The 25,298-nt window shown below is 38.6% G+C and overlaps 1 protein-coding gene across 3 annotated transcripts in view; it reads right to left on the reverse strand.

Moving 5' to 3' along the window:
• Positions 1-24,206, reverse strand: part of LOC126262828 (uncharacterized) — a 116,809-nt gene extending 92,603 nt beyond the window's left edge. The window contains exons 1-3 of one of the 3 annotated variants that reach the window (XM_049959678.1): positions 24,042-24,206; positions 21,978-22,174; positions 13,583-13,676 (exon numbers count right to left, since the gene is read on the reverse strand). In XM_049959678.1, the coding sequence (XP_049815635.1) occupies positions 13,583-13,676; positions 21,978-22,174; positions 24,042-24,051 (301 nt within the window). In that variant the 5' untranslated portion in view covers positions 24,052-24,206. The remainder of the gene's footprint in view (positions 1-13,582; positions 13,677-21,977; positions 22,175-24,041) is intronic. The other 2 variants (XM_049959679.1, XM_049959680.1) reach the window with 2 other exon arrangements.
• Between the last annotated feature and the right edge of the window lie 1,092 nt (positions 24,207-25,298).

Here is a 25,298-nt window from a genome sequence, read left to right on the forward strand (position 1 = left end):
GTAGAAGCACATATCACTAGGGGTAAGATAGATGTTGCCGACAGAGCAATTAGAGAGACCTTAGGAGAAAAGAGAATCATGTGTATAAATATCAAGAGCTTAAATGGTAAACCAGTCCTAAGCAAAGAAGGGAAAGCCGAAAGGTGAAAGGAGTATATAGAGGGTCTATAATAGGGAGATGTACTTAGCAGTATTATGGAAATGGAAGCAGATGTAGATGAAGATGAGATGGGAGGTATGATACTGCATGAAGAATTTGACAGAGCACTGAAAGACCTTAGTTGAAACAAGGCCCTTGGAGTAGATGACATTCTGTTAGAACTACCGATAGTCTTGCGAGAGCCAGTCATGACCAAACTTTTCCATCTGGTGGGCAAGATGTATGAGAGAGGCAAAATACCCCTAGACTTCAAGAAGAATATAATAGTTCCAATTCCAAAGGAAGCAGGTGCTGACAGGTGTGAACATTACCGAACTATCAGTTTAATAAGACATGGTTGCAGTTGCAAAACACACACACAAATTCTTTACAGACAAATGGAAGAACTGGTAGACGTCGACCTCGAGGAAGATCAGTCTGGTTTAATGTAGGAGCATGTAAGGCAATACTGACCCCACGACTTGTCGCCGAAGTTAGGTTAAGACAAGGCAAACCTACGTTTATAGCATTTTAACACTTAGAGAAAGCTTTTGACACAGCTGACTCAAATACTGTCTCTCAAATTCTGAAGGCAGCAGGGGTAAAATTCAGGGAGCGAAAGACTATTTACAATTTGTACAGATACCAGAATGGTTGTAGCCTATCCCCGATGTTATTCAATCTGTACACTGAACAAATAGTAAAGGAAACCAGAGAAAAATTTGGATTAGGAATTAAAATCCACGGAGAAGAAATAAAAACTTTGAGGTTTGTCAATGACATTGTAATTCTGTCAGAGACAGCAAAGGACCTGGAAGAGCAGCTAAACAGAATGGACAGTGAAACTTCCTGGCAGATTAAAACCGTGTTCCGGGCCGAGACTCGAACTCGAGTTCGAGTCTTGGCCCAGCACACAGTTTTGATCTGCCAGGAAGTTTCATATCAGTGCACACTCCGCTGCAGAGTGAAAATTTCATTCTGGAATGGAGGACATAAGATGAACATCAACAAAAGCAAAATGAGGATAATGGGATTTAGTCAAGTTAATCAGGTGATGCTGAGGGAATTAGATTAGGAAATGAGAAAGTAGTATATGAGTTTTGCTATTTGGGCAGCAAAATAACTGATGGTTGTCAAAGTAGAGAGGATATAAAATGTAGACTGGCAATGGCAAGGAAAGTGTTTCTGAAGAAGACAAATTTGTTAACATCGTGTATAGATTTAAGTGTCAGGAAGTCGTTTCTGAAAGTACTTGTATGGAGTGCAGCCATGTATGGATGTGAAACATGGACGATAAACAGTTTCGACAAGAAGAGAATAGAAGTTTTTGAAATGCAGTGCCACAGAAGAATGCTGAAGATTAGAGGGTAGACAATGTAACTAGTGAGGAAGTACTGAATGAAACTGGGGAGAAGAAAAATCTGTGGCACAACTTGACTAGAAGAAGGGATCAGTCGGTAGGACACATTCTGAGGCATCAAGGGATCACCAATTTGGTACAGGAGGGAAGCGTGGAAGGTAAAACTTGTAGAGGGAGACCAAGAGATGAATACACTAAGCAGATTCCGAAGGATGTAGGTTGCAGTAGTTACTTTCAGATGAAGAGGCTTGCACAGGATAAAGTAGCATGGAGAGCTGCACGAGACCAGTCTTTGGACTGAAGACAACAACAACCACCACCTTTTTTCCGACAATTTCTCTGGACTAAAAGGATTTTCAATGTCAATGATTCAAACACTTGTGACGAACATGAATAAATTGTGTTTTATAGATGTAGCTACATTACTCTCTACATGTACCTGAACTTTGAAGCATGTGTTACAGCAAACTCTCCTACAATATAATGGGTGAGAAGCTACCTGTGCTTCCTATGTTTCCTACATTTCATGGCATGCAACAAACTCAAATGTTCAAAAGCATGAAATGATATTAACTGTAGTGTAGTAGACCAGGTGTGGCTTGAATTCAAAGAGACAGTATCAACAGAAAGAGATTTATACTACATAAAATGACAAAAGACAGAGCTAATCCCCCATGGTACACAAAACAGGTCAGCAAACTGTTGCCGAAACTATGAAAAAAGCATGCCAAATTTAACCGAAACACAAAATCCCAAGATAGGCAATCTTTTACAGAAACTCAAAATTTAACACACATTTCAATGTGAGATGCTTATAATAGTTTCCACAACATTAGCTTGTACTGAAACATGGCAGAAAATCCAAAGAGATTCTGGTCGCATCTAAAACTCCTAGTGGCAAGACACGATCAATGTTACCTCTGCATGACAGACCTGGAAATACTATCAGTGACAGTCTAAACAAAGCCATTCAAAATTCTTTCAAAGAAGATGAAGTAAATATCCCAAAAACTGTATCAAGAACAGCTGCCAGCAGGAGTAATTTATTAGTATATATATCCTCTGAGTAGTAAAGCAACTTAAATCACTTAATAAAAGCAAGGCTTCTGGTCCAGATTGTATACCACTTAGGTTGCTTTTAGAGTATGCTGATACAATAGCTCCATACTTAACAATCATGTACAATCGCTTGCTTGATGGAAGATCCGTACCCACAGACTGGAAAGCTGCACACGTCACACTAATATTCAAGAAAGGCAATAGAAGTAATCCACTAAATTAAGGGCCTGCAGCATTAACATCAATATGCAGCAGGATTTTGGAACATATATTGTGTTTCAGCATCGTGAATTATCTCAAAGAGAATGGTCTATTGACACACAGTCATCATGGATTTAGCGAACATCATTCTTGTTAAACACAAATAGCTCTTTACTCACACAAAGTGTTGAGTGCTAGCAACAAGGGATTTCAAATTGACTTCATATTTCTAGATTTCCAGAACACCTTTGACACACACACACACACACACACACACACACACACACACACACACACACACACCACTGCAGTCTCTGACAACTGAAGCCACATTGTGAGCAGCAGCACAAGTGCATGATGGGAGTGGCGACTGGGTGGGGTTAAGGAGGAGACTGGGTCAAGGGATAGCAGGGTACAGGTGGGGGACAGTGAAGTGCTGCTGGTGAGTGCTCAGGTACAGGAGACAGGGTAGGGCAGCTATGTGCAGTTGGGAGGTTAGATGGAGGACAGGGAAGAGGTGTGACGAGGTGAGAGGCGGGGATGTGGAAAAGGAGAGAAGTAAAAAGATTGGGTGTGATGGTGGAATGAGGGCTTTGTAGTACTGGAATGGGAACAGGGTTGGGTGCAATGGTGGAATGAGGGCTATGTAGTACTGGAATGGGAACAGGGAAGGGACTGGATGGGTGAGAACAATTACTAACGAAGGCTGAGGCCAGGAGGGTTATGGGAACATATGATATACTGGACGGAAAGTTCCCACCTGCGCTATACAGAAAAGCTGGTGTTTGTGGGAATGATCCTTACGGCACAGGCTGTGAAACAGTCATTGAAGTGAAGGATGTCGTGTTGGGCAGTGTGTTCAGCAAAACTCTTGGCCCCACAGAAATATCAGTCCTTTCCAAAGACCTCACCTTTTGCCCCACTCCCAAATTCAATCATGCAGGACTTAAAGATCTTCTCTCCTCCTCCCGGTCCCTACAGTGGAAACACTTTTTCGCCACCAACCCTACCAATCATACTCAACCCTCTTCCCTGTCCTCCATCCAATCGTGATCAACCCCCACTGCCCCCAAACCATTCTCTGTTAACTTTCCAAAATTTCTTAAACTTTAACCTTGTCTCACTATCATTCCTTAAATCCCTCAACATGCAAACCAACCTTACATCCACAGAAACAACCGCAGCCCACCATCTAAAAACTGATCCCGACCTTATAATCCTACCTGCGAACAAATGCTTCACCACTGCTGTTTTGAACCGCATAAATTACCTGGATGAAGGGCTCCACCAGCTGTCAGATACTGTATTTACTCGAATGTAAGCCACACTCGAATCTAAGCCACACCTGAAAAATGAGACTCGAAATCAAGGAAAAAAAATTTTCCCGAATCTAAGCCACACCTGAAATTTGAGACTCTAAATTTAAGGGGAGAGAAAAGTTTTAGACCACACCTCCAAATCTAAACAAAGTTGGTCCACTGTAACATGAGACACAGTTTAGGTAGGATGGATGAAGATACAGCTACAGTAGTTTGGTTCAAGTTGTAAGCTTAGCAGTTAAGCTTTGCCAGGTAGTCATTGCTATGCGTCAGGCGCTCCGTCTGTATTTATACGGGCACCCTTCCTTTTTCACATGCTTCGTCTGGTTTGAATTGATTGCTTATTTTGCTTTGATCTGGTAAGTCCCGTTCTCTTTGTTATAGGTGTTTACGTCACCCTAAGCTGAAAATGCGTTATTGTACTGTGTCATGCATTGTTTGTCGTATTCTGATAATGAGTGTTTACGACCTGTCGCCACTCGCGGCACGGCTTGCTTTTGCACGCGCAGCCGCCGCTTACAATAAAAAAAAAAAAATAAAAAAGAGAGGAATTGTCTCATTAGCAAAACAATGGCAAGAGACTGCTATTTGTTGTCACTTACACTACTGCTTTCTTTGATAATGATCAACAGGAACCAAATAATAGACTGTGTATGATAGAAAATGTTCTGAACGAGAATTTAGCGAAAATTTTTCTCCATTTGAAAATCTTTGTAGACGCCTCTTTAGTACATTAGATTCTGCACAGAAATTAGTCATCTTGGATTCAACAATCTAGTCTGTTGCCGTGCTTCATTTCTGACTATCACTATTCAGCATAAGAATAATACGAATATAAACATGACATGATATGTATATTCTTCCGCATTTGATGTTGTTTCACTCTAGTTTCACAGTTTATTAGGCATACAGGATTTAAATGAAATAGCAGCAAACACGAAAGAATACATGGCATAATGTTTACATTCGTATTATTCTTATGGTGAAGAGAATACTGCATGTAATTCACGATTCATAAAAGTTCCTATTAGCAACCACCCCTTGTCACAGGTACGAAAAAATTCAGAACGTAGAGTTGGCCATATTGACATACATCCCAAACAATCTTGCCAGTTGGATTTCCATAGTAGATTTTTAGTGATGACTTCAAATGCAGAGTGTGTTGTCATTTTCAGTCCGTATACTGGTTTGAAGCAGCTCTCCATGCTTTTCTATCCTGTGAAATGCAGAGTAGCAACACTTATAAAATAAGAATGAAAATAACTTAGAAATTAAATGCTGAAATTTAAAACAAAATTTTATTAGGTTTGTAATACATCTTACATGAAATGTTTAAAATATCAGTCATGATTCTGAATCAGTATCACTCGATTCTTCGTTGCCCATTTCTTCATACAGAGCATCGTCCTCCATACCATCAAGTGCACTGGATATCGAACATTTTTTAAATGCTTGTTGCACAGTCTGATTTGGAACACACTTCCATGCATCATAAATCCATTGGCACACTTGCGACAAACCTGCGCTTTTTACACATCATGTTGGTGTCAGTTGTCTGTCGCTTTTCGAAAGCCAGTCTGGGTACATGTGTTTAAGCTTGGCCTTAAATGGTTTATTCAAACAGACATCATATGGTTGCAGAATTGATGACATCCCGCCTGGAATTACTGCGAAGTCCATTTTGCTTTCCTCTAATTTTCGTTTTACTGCAGGTGTTGTATGGCCTGTGTACGCATCTAATACCAACAGACTGCGTAAACCAAGCATTGCGCCAGGACGACGATTCCACACATGCCTAATCCATTCCAACACCATGTCCTCCGAAAACCACCAACTTTCGTTTGGAAACAATTCCAATTTCCGTAAAGTCTTTCGTTGAAAACAAGGAAGGGGGTAATTTATGTCCATCTGCTGTGCAAGCAAGCATGACAGACATCCGCTGTTTGTCACCCCTTGATGATTTGGCGTCAACCGTATAATTTGACAGCATGTCAAAATATATGGGAGTTTGGTCAACATTTCCTATCTGACCAAAAAGGTATTGCTTTTCTGTGCACTGCCTAATTATGAAGCGCTGAAATTCCATAAGTTTTTCTTCATAATTTTTCAGCAGCTTCTGCGCAACTGAAGTTCGCCCCCAAAGTGAAAAACCCCAGCGCTTCATAAACAGATCAATCCAGCTGCGACTAACCTTAAAATTTTCAATTTTTTACTCTCTAGCAATTTAATGTGCCTTAATTTTTCAAATTTTGGCATTCACAGGCAGGAATTTCTGATGCTGTTCCTTAAATTCATTTAAAATCACTTCTAGTGCATGATATCGGCCACACTTTGGCCCACTAAATGCTTTCCTGCTACTTGAACATTCAAATAATTTTGTCTGCATTCGCCATCGCCTGACGTTGCTCTCATCAATCCCGTATCGCAGACCTGCAGCGCGATTAGAACTTTGTTCCGCAAAAGAAATAACTCCCCTCTTGAATTTGGCACTATAATGAAAGTGCTTCATTATGTTTCACTAACACCAACAAGCACTTCATAAAATTCCACTAAGCAATAAGTGTGCTATGTGAAATCTTAATGAGCCCCAGCGTATCAACTCGTGCAACAATCCTAAAGCTTGGTGCATTGTTGGTATTACGAATATTTGAAAGGCTGTTACATTCGAAGAAACAATACGGAATTTCTATTTTCTTCGTTAGATAATGTATGAAAATGCAGTGGTCGAAACTCAGGTGGAGAAAAAAGCCCGTCTTCTACCTTTTTTTTAATTTATTTACTGATGCAGAGCTTTTGGCGACAGTATTTATCTTTGTGCCTGCAAAGCATGCCTGTGTAGCGCTACATGTATTAGACAGCAGAAGTTAGTTGTAACGGCACCTACCAACATTTTTCAGAACTTCCGCTTACTTTGCACTCGATTCTAAGCCACAGGCGGTTTTTTGGATTACAAAAACCAGAAAAAAGTGCAGCTTAGATTTGAGTAAATATGGTACATCCTCCTACAAACCTTGCCACAATGATCACCATTCCAGAAATCCAACAGGATCTCCACTCACTCCTCAAATCCTTAGGCCAATCCCAGAACCTCTCCCCAGAGTCCTCCTCTCTGCTCACCCCTACCACTCCCTGCACTCCTACCTTCTACATGCTTCCTGAAGTCCATAAACCCCACTGCCAACATCCCTAGATGTTGATGTCCACATCAAAGATGGCTACATCAGTACCTCTGTCCATATCAGAGCTACTAACCACTAGCAATAACTCCACTTAGACAGCTGCCACCCATTCCATACCAAGAAGTTCCTTCTATACAGCCGAGCCACCTTTTGTCATTGGATCTGCAGTAACGAGCAGTCCCTCTCGAAATATGCTGAGTGTCTCATTGAAGCATTCACAGGCCATAATTATCCTCCCAACCTTGTACAAAACTAAACCTCCTGTGCCTTATCTTTCCAGTTTACCACCACCTCCCAAAGTCTCAACGTCCAGCCACAGAGGAGCGTTCCTTTCGCAACTCAGTACCACCCAGGACTGGTGCAACTGAATTATATTCTGTGCCAAAGTTTCAACTACCTTTCGTTGTGCCCTGAAATGAGAAATGTCCTGCCCACTATCCCTCCCACAGTGGTATTCTGCTGTCCACCGAACCTACATGACCCCTGCTCCCAACCTCTTACCTCATGGCTCATATTATTGTAATAGACCTAGATGCAAGACCTGTCCCATACATCCCACCACCACCACCACCACCACCACCACATACTCCAGTTCGGTCACAAACATCACCTATCCCATCAAAAGCAGGGCTACCTGTAAAATCAGTCGTGTGATCTACAAACTAAGCTGCAACCCCAGTGCTGCATTCTATGTGGGGATGACAACCAACAAGCTGTCTGTCCACTTGAATGGCCACGACAAAATGTGGCCAAGAAAGAAGTGGGCCACCTTGTTGCTGAGCACACTGCCCAACACGACATCCTTCATTGCAATGACTGCTTCACAGCCTGTGCCTTATGGATCCTGCCCACCAACATCAGCTTTTCTGAATTGCGCAGGTGGGAATTTTCCCTGCAATACATCCTACATTCCTGTCCCTTCTGGCCTCAACCTCTGTTAGTCATTGTCCTCACCCATCCAGCACCTTTCCTGTTCCCATTCGAGCACTACGCTGCCCTCATTGCACCATCACACACAGCCTTTTGTTTCTCCCCTTTTCCACCTCCCCCCCCCCACCCCATCCCACTCCCCTGCCCTCTGTCTAACCTCCCAACTGCACACAGGTGCCCTATCCTCTCTCCACCTCATTCCTGCAAATTCCCCAGCAGCACTTCACTGTGTCCCCCCCCCCCCCCCGTACCACACTATCCCCTGCCTCAGTCTCCTCCTTACCCCCACCCAGTCGCCACTCCCATCATGCACTGGTGCTGCTGCTCGCAGTGTGGCTTCAGTTGCCAGAGAATGCAGTGATGTGTGTGTGTGTGTATTTTTGACGAAGGCCTTGCTGACCAAAGACTTATTTGTGACAGTCCTTTTGTTGTACCTGTCTGTGGCTCAGCATCTCTGCTATATGGTGAGTAGCAACTTTCTTTTTCATAATATTGTTACATCCCATCCTGGATTGTCCATCATTTGATTAAAACCGGAGTAATTTCTGGCATTCCCCAAGGTAGTGTTATAGGCCCTCTTCTGTTCCTCATCTATGTAGACATTTTATGAGACAATCTGAGCAGCTGTATTAGGTTGTCTGCAGATGATGTTGTCTATTATCGTCTAGTAAAGTCGTCAACAGATCAAAATCGTTTGCAAAATGATTTAGATAAGACATCTGTATGGTGCAAAAATTAGCAATTGACCCTAAATAACTAAAAGTGTAAGGTCATCCACACAAGTACTACAAGGAATCCATTAAACTTACAAATCAAATCTCAAGGTCATAAATTCAAGTAAATACCTAGAAATTACAACTATGAACAACTTGAATTGGAAAGAATATATGGAAATGTTGGGAAGGTAAACCAATGACTTGCCTTATTGGCAGAACACTTAAAAGATGCAACAGGTCTTCTAAAGAGTCTGCCTACACTAAGCATGACCGTCCTCTCTTGGAGTACTGCTGCGTGGTGTGGGATCCCTACCAGACAGGATGAACAGAGTACATCAAGAAAGTTCAAAGAAGGGCAGAATATTCTACTTCAACATGGATACTCTGCATCGTTCCAATCTCTTATAGCATGCAGAAAGAACAAACACCTATAGCTTCCCATACAAGCTGGGATTTCCCTTTTTTATCATAGCGATCATTTCTCCCTGTGTAAATCAGAGTCATCAAAATATTTTCGCATTAGGAGGAGAAAGTTGGTGAATGGAATTTCGTGAGAAGATTCCACCGCAACGAAAAACGCCTTTGTTTTGATGATGTCCACCCCAAATCCTGTATCATATCAGTGACACACTCTCCCATATTTTGTGATAATACAAAACGTGCTGCTCTTCTTTGAGCTTTACTTTTCTGATGTACTTTGTCAATCCTATCTGGTAACGATCCCATACTGCACAGCAGTATTCTAAAAGAGGACGGACAAGTGTAGTGTAGGCAGTCTCCTTAGTAGATCTGTTACATTTTCTAAGTGTCCTGCCAATAAAATGCAGTTTTCGGTTAGCCCACCCAGCAACATTGACTGTGTGTTCCTTCCAATTTAAATTGTTCATAATTGCAATTCCTAGGTATTTACTTGAATTTATGGCCTTTAGATTTGCCTGATTTATCATGCAACTAAAGCGTAACGAATTCCTTTTAGCACTCATGTGGATGACTTCACACTTTCCATTATTTGGGGTCAACTGCCAATTTTCACACCATACAGTTATCTTTTCTAAATCTGTTTTGCAGTTTGCTTTGATCTTCAGATGACTATTAGTCGATAAACAACAACATCATCTGCAAACAATTTAAGACGGCTGCTCAGATTGTCTCCCAAATTGTTTACATAGATAAGGAACAGCAAAGTGCCTATAATACTGCTTGGGGAGCACCAGAAATCACATCTGTTTTACTAGATGACTTTCCATCAATTACTAAGAATTGTGACCTCCCTGGCAGGAAATCACAAATCCAGTCACATAACAGACGATATTCCACAAGCGCGCAATTTCACTACTAGCTGCTTGTATGGTACAGTGTTAAAAGCTTTCCGGAAATCCAGGAAAACTAAATCAGTATGAGATCCCTTGTCAATATGAGAGTAAAGAGCTAGTTGTGTTTCACAAGAACGATGTTTTCTAAATCTATGTTGACTGTTTGTCAACAGCCCATTTTAATCAACGTAATTCATAATGTTTCAACACAATATATGTTCCAAAATACAGCTGCATATCGATGTTAATGATAAGGGCCTGCAATTTAGTGGATTACTCCTACTACCTTTCTTGAATATTGGTGTGACTTGTGCAACTTTCCAGTCTTTGGGTACGGATCTTTTGTCAAGCGACCAGTTGTATCTGATCGTTAAGTATGGAGCTATTGCATCAGCATACACTGGAAGGGACCTAATAGCTATACAGTCTGGATCAGAGGACTTGCTTTTATTAAGTGATTAAGTTGCTTCACTACTTCGAGGATATTTACTTCTACGTTACGCACTTTGGCAGCTATTCTTTCTGCCTTCTTTCGTGAAGGCATTTCGGAAGGCTGTGTTTAGTAATTCTGCTTTGGCAACACTGTTTTCATAGTATCTCCATTGCTATCATGCAAAGAAGGCATTGATTGTGTCTTGCTGCTAACATACTTCACAGAAGCCCAGAACCTCTCTGGATTTTCTGCCAGGTTTCAAGACAAAGTTTCTTTGCAGAAACTATTATAAAGATCTCGTATCTAAGTCTGCACTAAATTTCGAGCTTCTGTAGAAGAACGCCAGTCTTCGGGGTTTTGCGTCTGTTTAAATTTGTCATGTTTGTTTCGTTGTTTCTGCAACAGTGTTCTGATCCGTTTTGTGTACCAAAGTGGGTCAGCTCCGCCGTTTGTTACTTTATTTTGTATAAATCTCTCAGTTGCTGCTGAACTATTTCTTTGAATTCAAGCCACATCTGGTCTACACTTACATTAATTTGGAAAGAGCCGAGGTTGTCTCTCAGTAAGGCGTCAAGTGAATTTTTATCTGCTTTTTGAATAGGTATATTTTCGTTTATTTTTGGAGGATTTAGGGATTACAATATTCAATCTCACTACAACAATCCCATGTTCACTAATCCCTGTATCCATTTTGACACTCATTATTAAGTCAGGATTATTTGTTGGTAAGAGCTCAAGTGTGTTTTCACAGCCGTTTACTATTCGCGTGGGCTCATGAACTACTGCTCAAAATAATCTTCAGAGAATGTGTTTAGCACAATTTCAGATGATGTTTCATGTATTCCTCCGGACTTAAACATGTATTTTCACCAACATGTCGAGGGTAAATTAAAGTCACTACCAACTATAATTGTATGAGTTGGGTACGTGTTTGAAATCAAACTCAAGTTTTCTTTTAACCTTTCAGCAATTGTATCATCTGAATTGGGAGGTCAGTAAAAGGATCCAATTATTATTTTATCCCAGTTGCCAACAGTGACCTCTGCCCATACTAACTCACAGAACTATCGATTTCAATTTCACAACAAGATAAACTACTTCTAACAGCGGGTGGGGGGTTCTTGGGGAAGAAGACCAGACATCGAGGTCATCGGTCTCATCGGATGAGGGAAGGAGGGGGAAGGAAATCGGCCGTGCCCTTTCAAAGGAACCATCCTGGCATTTGCCTAGAGCGATTTAGGGAAATCACGGAAAACCTAAATCAGGATGGCCGGACGCGGGATTGAACCGTCGTCCTGCCGAATCTTCTAACAGCAACAAACATGCCACCACAAATGGTGTTTAGCCTATCCTTTCAGAACACAGTTACATTCTTCGCAAAAATTTTGGCTGAGCTTATCTCCGGCTTTAGCCAGCTTGCAGTGCCAGTATTATCGAGAAACTCAATACACGATTTGGGGTGGAAACCATTAACACAAAGACGTTTTTCGTTGCAGCAGGGCCTTTTCAGGATATTTGAATCACCACCTTTCTTCTCCGAAAGTGAAAATATTTTGTTGACTTCAACCTATAGAGGGACACACAATCATCATAATAAAATTAGGGAAATTAGAGCTCGCAAGGAAAGATGTGTGTTCGTCTTTCCCACATGCTGTTCTAGAGTGGAATAATAAAGAATTAGCGTGATTTACAGAGTTGTCACAAAGTTGTAGATTAAGTGATGTAGCGAAAAGTCATTGTTAATACCGTATGCAGATTAACTGTTAATGTTTTGTTAATATTTTGTTAATGTATACCTTGGCTTGTTTCACAACCATCAAGATTTTCTTTTTCGATGGGATCCACAGAACGCTATGTATGAGCCAATAACCAAGATTTTTATTAATTTCTTCAGTCATAATTTGGGAATCTGTCATGTTGGAGCTGGGCACAAATAAATTATTGTAGTGACAATCAAACATAGAATTAAAGTTCGCTTTAGAAATAAAGTTCTATGCTTCACAAGATACAAGTCATTACAAAGTTATTAATGTGTGTGTGTGGGGGGGGGGGGGGGGGGGGGGCTTATGGGTAGTCAATGGTGAGGTTACAGTGACCTTAGAAATGTGGTTAAAATGGCATGAAACAAGAAAGATAACGTCTTACACAAATACATGCACTCTCTGCCAACCTCACTCGTGGACATCTGGACAATCACAATAGCCACACCCTTTAACACAGTGTAAAAATGAGCAGATGTTCTGAAGCTGTCCATTAAAGAAGTTATAAAAGAAGCTAAAATACTTCCACAGGGAAATGTGAATGGTTCCTCACACGAAAAGAAGTGTGAGCCAGCCACACAGATGACAAACAAAAAACTTTTTCTTAAAAAAGTCAACAAGCCTGACACCACGAAACTGTAGAAGTCATACCACAATTCACTTGATTGTCAGTTAAAGTACTGTACAGGGCAAATCTGTTTGCAAATGAGATGCTGCCCTCTGTTTTGGATAAGTTTACTCAAATGTGGTGCACCGTGATACTTATGTCACAGGCACAACACATTAGTGTTTCCTCTTGCTGGAGATAAAGCTAACTGTTTGCTCCCTTATTATTAAAGCAAAGGCAGAACAAATATCTTACGAAATTATTTCCACAAATAGCCATTCTGTGTGAAAGATACGGACTTATTGGAACAGTTAATTGCAGTTGCAAATATTTACTAATTTCTCTGAAATCTGGGAAATAAAACCTAAAAAAAATTAGAAGCTACTGGAAATGAAGATGCGTTATTAAAAATCACAAGAATGGAGTAGTTCCAGAAGAACCTAAGAACATGCAAACTACTGCAAATCTTATATCCATACACCAAGAATGTCATAGTGAAGTGAGTTACTTTAAACATGAGATTTTAAATGACGTTACAACAAAGCACTAGTCATAAGTCAGACTACCTTCGATATCTTGTCTGGTCCCAGCAGTTGGACTGATTTGGTCCTCACTCTCAGATGATGTAGCAAAGCACGCAGCAGATGTTGAACTTTTCACCTGTTAAAATGTTTTTATTATCATGACAGCTACTTTATTACAAATTATGTAACAATCTCATCTGTCTAAAGGAGAATATTAACATGCAAACTAATAATAAATCAAGATAAAGTGAGCCAAAAGGAGTGGGATAAAAATTTTAGTACGCAAATTGTGTGTGTGTGTGTGTGTGTGTGTGTGTGTGTGTGTGTGTGTGTGTGTGAGAGAGAGAGAGAGAGAGAGAGAGAGAGAGAGAGAGAGAGAGAGAGATATGACAAATGTTCACTTTAAAAGCCAGGTAATAAAGGACAAGAAAAATGAACCACTCTCAGGCAGGGCAATGGATGTAAGTGGAGTAATATTAACTTAATTTTCTGATATTACTGTCTATTTCATGTTACAACACCTAAATAGCACCTGCTCTAGGGCTGTCATGAGCTGGTGTGTCAAGAGTAAATATAATTTTTTGGCTTTGAAAGGTGCCACCAAACTGCTCACACTGCAGATTTAAGTGTACTGCTGCTTGGGCATGATTTTTGATGAAGCTAGTTATAATTGGCATTAAAAGTTTTCTGCATTGAATTCTTTTACGGGTATGTGCTCTTTTACATTGTGCTGCTAAACTGTGTCAGCTTTGTGGTGTGCTGCTTGCAGTTATTCACATTTTGGTTTGCTACTTCTCTGAAACAGAAGGCTGTCTTCCAGCCTTCCTTTATTTCATGTATCAGCACATACACTCTTCCTCAATGTATTATTTTTCAGTCAGCATTTCACGAGTAAGTCAGGTAAAGTTCTACGAAAAAGTCAGAGGTTTTGCTTTTAAGCACGCTGGATTCTTATAAGGGTTCCAGTCAAATGTGAGAGAATGAATGCATAGTTCTTTGCTCGTAGCCACTGTATGTGATTGGTATTGCATGTTTCACAGAAACAACCGAGTAAGTTCCAAATATGTATGCATTTTCTAATGTAATGAGAGCACATGACGATGTTAATGGTAGCCGGTCCATCAGCTAGGGGTGATAAGCTTGGCGATCCATTAAAGCTTTTTGGGAGGAGCAAGCTATGAACCAGCATAGGGTTTGACCTTCTCCTTTCCAGAACACTGAAGTTGACGTGGCATTAAACTTCGCATGCATTCATTGTAGTCATCCACACCACACAGATATAGTACAAAATACTCATCCTTCATGAACAAATGATGACTGTACAAAGAAAGGAAACCTTTCCCATTAAGAGGATTAATAACTCCATAGGGGTCTTCCAGCCAACAATTTCAGATGGTTATAGTTTTCAGTTTCTTAAGATGGAGGAGGGGAGGATTCACAGCATTGTTATGGAAGATTCTCAATTTACAACTTATAAAACTGCTGATATAAATCTGGCATCAATGAATACACAGTAGTTTCACTGGAGTTTTGCAACACAAAGTAATAGTGGTGTGATGTGTATAATGACAGTTTACATACTCAAAGAAGACATTTCAAATTCATATTTTTAGAAGATGAAGGAAAATATAAAGTGTCTGTGTTGTATCCATATGACCAGAGGAAATATGAATTCACTAGAACACATACAGAGGCAAAATTGCAGTCAAAACAGTTTGGCAATCAAGAAAATATATAAACAAAACAGGAAAATAATTTTAGCAGCAAATGAGGTATTTTCCCCTCCTCTTGGATTAACAATCTAGTATAATTTCTCTTGCAACAGTCACTGTACCTGCTTGTACACACTGAGTACTACACTTCAAAATAGTCCACTGTTTCCCAATTGCACCGATGACTTATTTCTCTATATCTGAACCTCAAAACATGCCTAGGTTGTAAGAAATTTTCATTGTTTTCTAGTTTACGTAATTGGCTACAGCATCAACAAAATGCTGGTACATTTATTGATTCAAGTCAATTTCAATGCAGCTCCAGAGCCCTGTATTAAGGGTCATTCCATATCAAATCACCCAATAAAAAATAAATTTTACACCCACCTCCTTAGATTTTCATGAAACTTGGCTCAAATGGTTCTAATACCATCCTGACAACACCTGCAATTTTTTTTGCTGTATCTCTTCTAGTTTTTTTATAAACTTTTAAAGTTTTTATGTTTTGCATTTTCCGAACCTTTGGAAATGGTAAATTTAATTTGTATTCAAAACTTTAAAATTGCTTATCTTAAAAACTCTTTTAGATAACATCATGAATTTTTGCAGCAAATTTATTTATTATACATATTTGAAGATAAAAATAATACTATTAAAATATATTAATATTTTCTATGAAAAAAATATATATGTATTTTTTGTTTTATAAGAATTGCAATATCTAGAGTCTCAGACCTGATAGAATGCTCAAATTTGTTTTAATTTACTCTTAAACATATAGGCTACTTGATAGAACAAAAATAATGATGGTTTTTTAACATGTTTATTAATTATAGTAGATTACATTAGAATTATGTACAAAGATAGTGTACTTACGACACTTATGTATAACCCAACGGATTGCTTGAAACATTGAATTTTTTGAGTAATTTTGTCTTTTTAATAAACATTAATGCTGATTCACACTGTTTTTCCACTTCATCCAAGAGCTTTCAGTTCTTTTCATACAGTTTTTTTTTTTAAGTAATACATTCTTCCAGTGCCGCTTGATTGAGGTGCCGTCCACTACACAGACTATGTGCTCCAAAGGCACTATGCAAGAACCTTCTCTTTCAGGCCAATAAAATGATGCAGCTGGTCCTGAAGGACGTAGAAATAGAATTTCTGCATCTTCTTCATCATTGAATATTGTTTTTACCAGTCAAAAGTACCAGTTACCATCATAATTTGCAGCCACACAGCTATTTATGGATGGTTCAACACGAACCCAATCATAAGAAGAATGGAAAGAAAAGACTAAGGAGGGTTTTACACTATCTGTAGTCCTAATTTCAAGGTTGGTTGTTGGAAGTGGTTTGAAGTTATGAAAACTTCTTGTTCCAGGAATGGTTCGGGTTGCTGTAAAACGTTTTTCTAGTTTTAACCATAGCAAATCAGCTTCTTTTTTGTCAATAAAGTGAAAATGAATGTTTTCAATATTGTTTTCACAAAACTTGTACACATCGATTGCTGTCATTATTTGTTCTTCGTCTGAAAGCTGTAGATTGTCTTTCCTTAAAATTCTTTTAATAGTTCCTCCTAGCCCATCACAAATTGACTTCCCATGACTTGTCGCAAACAAAGAGTGTTGGGCCTTCAAATTAAAGTCTCTCAAGCGTTCAGTCAAGTTTTTAAAACTGTTTCTATTTTTGTACTGCCCAGCGCAACCATCTGTAAAGTAGTGAACTGAGTCAATGTCAGTATGATGTAATGACAGCCACTTTGTACAAAAAGAAATTACAAAGTTAACAAAACCAGTATCATGTTCTTGGCCATCACTAATAGAACAGTGGTTGGAAACAAAAACATTGTTTTCCTCATTTCTTAGAAAAGCTCCAACTGGGTTTAGAGTACAACCACCTCTATTCCAGTGGTAACTTTGGATCTCATTTTGTATAACAAAGGAATAATTTTCACAGAAATCCATCACAATAATTGCTGTTTTGGGTGGTGGGTCTTCTTTCAATCTTTTAAAGGCTGCTGATTGGGATTTTGCTATAAACGAGTGCGGGGTGAGCTTTTCCAATGACCTAACCAATAAAGAAATGTAGTCTTCAACACTGATAGACTGTTTGATCATTCTGCCCTGTCTGTGTTAACCCACTAACTGATTACAATTTCTTCTTCCAAATCATAATCTTCACTTAGTTTTTCAGTTAAGTACTCAGTTAGTGCAGTATTTGCAGGACAGCTGTCGCAATGATGTAGCAAGCAGTTTTGGTTTTCCGTGTTGCACACACGCATCTTAATTAGGTCTTTATAAGATTCTTCAATTTTCACAGCATCCAGTAATAGTTTAACATTCCGGTGGATACTGCATGCACATACAGTGTCTGTGCCTGCAGCACCAGCAAGGATACACCATTTAGGTCTCAAGAAACAAAATTTTGAAAATCCTACTTCTACCTCGGGATTCTCCCATTTGAAAGAATAATAGAGTTCTCTCAAGTTACACAAAATCAGTCTTTTTTGCATGTACACATTTTTTTGAAGACTTACTTTGTCTTTTGTTCCAGGTAGCAATCTGGAACTTTCATCTTTTCATAAAAATCTGTTACAAGTCTTACTGTATTTTCAGAAAGAGTTTTACCTTTTTTTGGACCAGGAGTTTCCAAAATGCCCTTTTCAGATTTTAGCTTTCTAGCTTGTCGCACCATGTACTCACATTAAATTCTATCATCACTTTATTTCGACTCCTAGAATCTGGAGCCAAGGTCAGAATCTGGATTTTTCTAGACCTCCCAACAGATGAAATCTTCTCTTTCATAAGAGAAATCATTACATCGAAAGCCTTTGCTTTCTCAACCACACTTTTATCTTCTTCGTCATCATCAGAACTTGGTGCATCATATTTTAATGCTTTTGAAACCGCCTTTTTTGCAGTCTTTTCAATACTGCTAACCTTCCTTATTTTAATAAGACCCTTCACTTTGTTCTGACAAGCCATGAAGCTTTATCGGTGTTAAACCTAAATTATCAAGAGCAATGTTTGTTTGTAGAAGGGGTTCATTTCTGGATTCCAATGATTCTAATGCAACCATGACCTCATCATCTGTTTCACTTTCATTGACCTCAACTCTTAATTTTTCCTAACAAAAGTTACGGCATGTTGAGCAAAGCTTTTATCCAGGTTTTACGCTAATATTTTTAGTCAGTAATTGTTTAGAAAGATACAAGCCTACACTTTTCAACGATTTTTTGATGGGCTTTTTGTGTTTTTTTTTTTTTTTAGTGGGTCTACATATGTTGTTTGATACTTTTCAGAAACATTTAAGAAGTAGTAGCTGTGGTGTGAACATATATTCTTAAATTCACACAGATTAATTCCAGATCGTAAGTGGATTAAATCTTTTTCTTCCCCACTCAATTCAGATACCGGTTGTAACTTTTTTTGAAGGTGTGTAGGTTGTTTGGAAACAGTCAGATGCTACAGGTTTGAATATCTGACATACTGATTTCACTTTTGGTCTGATTACTGTTCTGGTTACTTTTATAGGATATTGGAAAAGAATCTCTGTACACTAAGTAACAGTACTTACTGAAAGTTCGAATAAACTTAATAAAATACTAACCAAGCACTATTTAACACTAATAATTTTTTTACTTCAAAACACAGGAGTAACAAAACAAGATACAAGCATACACTGTTACTTCAAGAAGACCTTATTTTCGGTGTCTAAGTCACTTGGTACTTTTTATTTTTAAAATATAATTAATATTATTTTAAAAATTAGATGACTATTAAACAGGTTAAAAAGCCAACATAATTTTTCTTTTATCTAATAGCCTATACAATTAAGAGTATTTTAAAACAAATTTGAGCGGAAATACGGAAGCGTCCGATCCCGCCCGTCTGCTTTGACCCATGACGTCACAAATATGTCGGAAACAAAACCACACACACTTTCCACAAGAAGCCTAATGACACTAACGGGACAAGCGCGGGAAATGGGGTGTTTTGGGTGGGGGGGGGGGGGGGGGCAAACTAAATATAAACAAATTTAGATGCCTTGCATAGCTACAACGTGTAAGTGAAGACAGCCATGCATGAATACCCACCCACCCCCCCCAGGGGTCGTAACCCCTGCAACCCATAGAAGATAAAGATGCCTCCGTGGCTGATTAGCGTTTTTTGTCTTTTAAAAAAATCTCACAGGATAGAACGAACAGATCAGAAAGATAAATATAATAAACTAAAACAGAAATTGGAGGAAACAGATAATTAAAATAAGTAATAAGTGTTTTTAAATTTTAAAAAAATCTCACGAGGTAGAACAAACAGATCAGAAAAGTAAATAAAATAAGATAAAACAGAACTGGAGACAGCCACACTAAAACCAAACTCCGCGCCGTCATGACGTCACACACGACGCGTGGGATTGGACGCTTCTGTCGACCCATTTAAGCTTTCTATCAAGTCTGAGACTCTAGATATTGCAGTTTTTGTAAAACTAAACATCCGTTTAAAAAAAACTTGTACTTTTTTTTCATTTGGAAGATTTTAATATATCTTTATGGTATTTTTTTTTAACATTTAGATATAATACACAAACTTATTCCAAAATTTCATACTGATATCTTGAGTATTCTTTAATATAAAAATTTTTTTAGTTGTAAGGACACGTTTAAGTTACGATTTCCGACTGCTGAAACAACGCCAAATCTAAAAACATTAAAAATTTATTAAAAAAAAACTATAAGAAATAGAGCTAAAAAATTTTACAAGTGCTTTCAGGATGATAAAAGAAGTAATTGTACCAAGTTTCATCAAAATCTGACATGGTTGGTGTCAAGGCCTGGGTGACTTGACATGGTTGACCCTTAAGTCTGTAACTTACATGAACATCAACAGAATTTTCATGCACAATACTCATAGTAGCTGTGAAGCACACAGAATAAAATTATGGTGCGCACACAACACTGTGTTGTGCTGCAAACGAACTTTGAGCAAAATGAGAATGAAGGCCTTTACAGGGTCAAAAGCACAGATCTGACTGGGGTTTATTACTTTTCTCCTTAATTGGAACAGTGGCGGGGGGGGGGGCATAAAGATTGTCACAGTTATTTGTAAACTCAACCTACGGTATGGACACAATTACCAGTCGATTCTTTACTCATACATACATATAACAAAAGAAATTGTGCAACAAATGGTGATAGATACTTTACATCATTGCTAGTCATTCACTTCCCTGTTCTCACAAACAGAGCAGGAGAAACCGAGTGTATGTATGTCCAGTTATTTGTCCTACTTTCTCATCTTGTTTGTCCGGTCCTTATACCAGATACACTGGTGCGGGGGGAGGGGGGTTATCAGTTCTTGAAAAAGCTATTGGTGATGACTTGTAGGTGGCAAGGTTCACACAATGTTACAATCAAATCATACCTTTTTGTGTATGATTATAATTTCAAAGGACCTGGTTGAACTTTTCCTAGTTATCTACAACAGATTTCTCATTCAGTCCTACTTCCTTGACAATTTTGCATTTATATTCTTGCTCAGTTTACTTAACATCTATACTAACAAGTTCATAAAAAAGGTTTGCATTATCACTGCACACTTGCACAATGTTCTTAGCTACAAAGAGGTAATGGTAAGCCTGTACAATTATTTTGATGGATATAAGCCACCTCTGATGCGAGAAATATTTTCTGCAGCAAGAGGACGCCTTTATAGGTTCAGTTTTCCCAAGGTTTATGATAGGGGTTTGGGTTTTTTGGGGGAAGAGACCAAACAACGTGGTCATCGGTCTCATCAGATTAGGGAAGGACGGGGAAGGAAGTAGGCTGTGCCCTTTCAAAGGAACCATCCCGGCATTTGCCTGGAGCGATTTAGGGAAATCATGAAAAACTTAAATCAGGATGGTCAGATGCGGGATTGAACAATCGTCATCCCGAATGTGAGTCCAGTGTGTTAACCACTGCACCACCTCGCTCGGTAGGGGGACTACTGCTCCAATAGCATTTATTTAATCCTACCTGGATCTCTATGTATCAAGGTAGTAATAAATAGTACATGGGCAGTTTTCATCATTTTATAAACAAAGAGTTCTTTCCTCCTCCGAGGCTAATGCCTGACTTGGCAGTCAAGACTTAGATTGGTGGGGGGGGGGGCGGGGGGAGGAGGAGGAGGAGGAGGAGAAGAGAGAGAGAGAGAGAGAGAGAGAGAGAGAGAGAGAGAGAGATGGGAGGGGGAAGCTATGCAAACAAGTCACCTCCTTTACATAGAGTTACAGCAGCCTTTACTCATATACTTTTGTGTTTCATTGAGGACAGTAGTTACATGTAACAGAACTGTCCGCACTTTACCACATACCAGTATATCAAATTAACAAGCCAAAATATGTTCCCTGCTGCTAACAAATAAATACATGGAACTTAAATAGTTCTGAACATTAATATTATCTGTAATTTTTAAAATCTAGGCAGAGTAACTAACTGCTGGTAAAAGAGACACACACATTTAGACAGAAAAATTTAAATTGTGAAAGTTATATCACATGTAAGTCAAATTCTAAAGTTTACTTACAAAGTACCACTTTCTTGTTTACTAAATTACTGATGTAAAACTGATTTCCAACATCTTACTCAACATACTTATTATCTTAAAAATGAGAAGGAGCTACATGATTCAACCAAGATATGAACTCTTGTTTCTAAAAGTGAATCCATCTACAAATGCTTACCCTATCACTAACTAGCCGAGCATGTTTCAGAATCATAAGAATATGACCAAGAACTGAGATATTCATTTCTCCTAAGACCTCTCTGTTGAGGTACGGTAAGTGACTTCTTTCTATTTTATTCATAAAAAATATATTGCCGTAACTTCCAGCCACGTCAGGTCCAAGACCTGCTTCTTTGAAGAAATCTGTCCACGCCTCTGAAAGCATAATATTTCAATCAATAAATTTCACAGAATATGAATTTGGAGTGAGTCATTCTCTCTTTTTTTTTTAACAGATTGTATGTACAATGGGCCTAGTTTTATGTAGAGGCAGCAGGGCTACCGTAAAATAAGTTAATTTCACAGTTTGGTAAATTCATTTTTTGTAATGATATTACCATAAATTAACTTCCCTTCATATTTTCTTAGTTCTATACACAAACTTCTTAACCAGATGTCTCTCACAGATATGCCAAATGCACACAAAAAACATGGGAGTGCAAAATAAAGGCAGCAATAACTTCATTTAGAAATAACATGTGTCACACTAATGTAAAGTCGAATTTTGCCTACGCAACCTGTTGAAAACAATTATTGCAAAGTTTCTTTGTTTTTCCTTCTTTAATCATCAATCCACAACGTTTACTTAAAAGATAATTATACTGTATGCCAACAATTCATAACAATGCAACTGACATTGAAACACACAAAAAAGTGCAGTCATACCATTTGTCAACTTGAAACTTTTCAGCATGGTATAGACCTCTGACTATGCTACTGATTAGTCTCCATCATTACAACCATCAATGATAAGAATACCAATGTCACTGGTCAAAGCAGAATGGCTATATTGCTATCTTTAATGCACCAGAAAAATTGTGAAGAGCACCATGAACACAAAAACAAACTGACTTGTGCAGAACTGCCACATAGTGTGTGCCAGTGGACCCCAACTCAACCCCCACTCCCAATTGCCCGTGGTGCAGCTTGAGACCCAGGTTACAGCAGAAGGTGATAATCTGGTTGTGAATTGGCGAAGCCAATAAACTGGAACGTGACATATAAGATGTGATAAAGGATTGGCTTCTAGCATATCATGTCACCGTCTGAGCCATACTTAACGTCCTTTTCACTATAAGAATTGGATCTGTGGTGTAATTTCTGGACACCTACATTAGATAATTGAAGGTCTCAGAAGGGTATATTTGATACATTTTACGAACATGTCTATGAATTACGGAGACTACAAAAAGTGATATACTACGTAATTTTTACCCCACTGCCTTCCAAACTACACAAATATGGATAAGTTAATCTTCGTATCAAGTCAGAACAAATTTATAGAGCAAAGATGATATATTACACGAGAAACACAGATTTCCATTCAAATAAGAATTAAAGCGCGGCTGCGAAACACACTTGGGCAACAGCTAAAATGTCAGCACTGCTCTATATTACAAGTACACACACTGCACTCCAACTCACGAGATCAAATAATCAAATTACACAATTAAATTAATTAATAAGATACAAAGCACACGGTTCAAAATGCGTAGCATACAGTAACAATCTAACGTACCGCGTCAATAACAAACAAAATCTCTCCACACACTTGACGGCTTCATATACGCTTAATGGAAAGCTCGGTACCGCCATAGGTATGAGTGAGCCGTCAATTGTGTTGCTTCTTGACGCAGAATATACTTTACTTCCATTTTATGGTATAGTGTCAAAATGGGAGAACAAAATTACTGTTTCGTCCTATTAAACACGCTGGTTATACTACAGAGCGACATGCACAATGGGAAAGAACTGAGATTGCTTCTACATGGAGTATTTATACATACCCATTCCCATTATATTAACAACGTTCATTTTTAATCTCACCAAGCAAACACTCGATCATCAGCGAGAAAACAATTACATTAGTAACGTAAACAATTTTTCCTCCTTGAGTTTTGTTATAAACAAAAATAAATAAGAACGTTCGCTAATTTATCGCTGACACGACTAAAAGACGAATCACCCACTGCAGAAAACTATTCCTCCACGGGTTGAAATATTTCATCTGACAAATACTTACGGGCATTCATAGTTCCACAAAAGTATTCTTCACAGGGTACGCAATCTCGATTTCATAAACAACAATCTCAATCCAAATAGCAGTAATTCTACACAAATGTTAAGATATACCACAGTTCTTCGCACACTGCACTTCGGAACAGCAGCAGCAAAACAATCGACAATCGCACCTCGCAATCGGCGAGCGCACTTAACATAAAAGCGTCGAGACTGCCATGATATAGGCTACGGATTCAACGTCTTTGCTGAGGCTACCTGTTTCAGACACAATACGTAAAAACATCATTAAACTAATTGTATGTATCATGTGATTTCACCTCAAGCTACTTATAAGGAATATTAAGTAGAAACCTGCGATGTTGTTTGAAAACTACCGGTTCTCTAATAATCACCACAGAAATTTCAGTAATGATCAAGTAATTTAGCGCAGGACATAAGTAAAACTCCTCTAACCAATAGCGTTTGTCTATCCAGTCTAGAATTAGGTAAAATAGCTATATCACTAACTATGTTTAAAATACCGTGCATTAACTCTAGGGTTCATTATGACTTTGTACACATCAGAAGCCATTTTTTACCTTAGCACTAACGCAGGAAATCTGCAAGTTACAAATATATGTTAGAAAATGATGTATTATTTAACGGAACTGTTGGAGGGAGGGACTGAATGTCTGTCTATTGCCCAGATCCGGATGGAAGTAGTGAATTTTCGTGTGGAAGCACCGAGAATCATTTCGTATGTCACACAGTAACTAATAATGTGACTGATAAAATCAAAGTATTACATATCGCAGGTTGTGTAAGAAAGTATTGGGTACTGACGTTGAGTAAGTTAATGGTAGAACATGGTTTTCCTGTCCTTACAACTAACCGGGTAAGGATGTTATGACGTCATTGAGATCTCAAATTAAGTTTATATTATTATAAGTCTTCTCAAGGCTGCTAGTTTTAAAAGGAAGTGATTGTGTTCATTCTTGTAAATATTTTACTGGTTTCTTTGTAGGAAAACAGAATATTTGAATGTAATGTTATATCTGTTGGATGTATTGGATTTGATTAAAAGTAAGACCAATTATGGATATTTGTGCAATAATATGTTTTTGTTGCTAGTAGACCCTAACAACATGATAGGTTCAAGTCCCTCGATGAAGAAGTACTCATTGTTTAAGCTTGTGAGCACTCACAGTGCCATTCGTTTTCGTGGCATGAAGGATGTTGAGTCCTAAGCCTAACAATAAGCGAATAAGCAGAATATTAT

This window comes from Schistocerca nitens, chromosome 6 (assembly GCF_023898315.1).
Source record: "Schistocerca nitens isolate TAMUIC-IGC-003100 chromosome 6, iqSchNite1.1, whole genome shotgun sequence".
Taxonomy (NCBI): Eukaryota; Metazoa; Arthropoda; class Insecta; order Orthoptera; family Acrididae; genus Schistocerca; species Schistocerca nitens.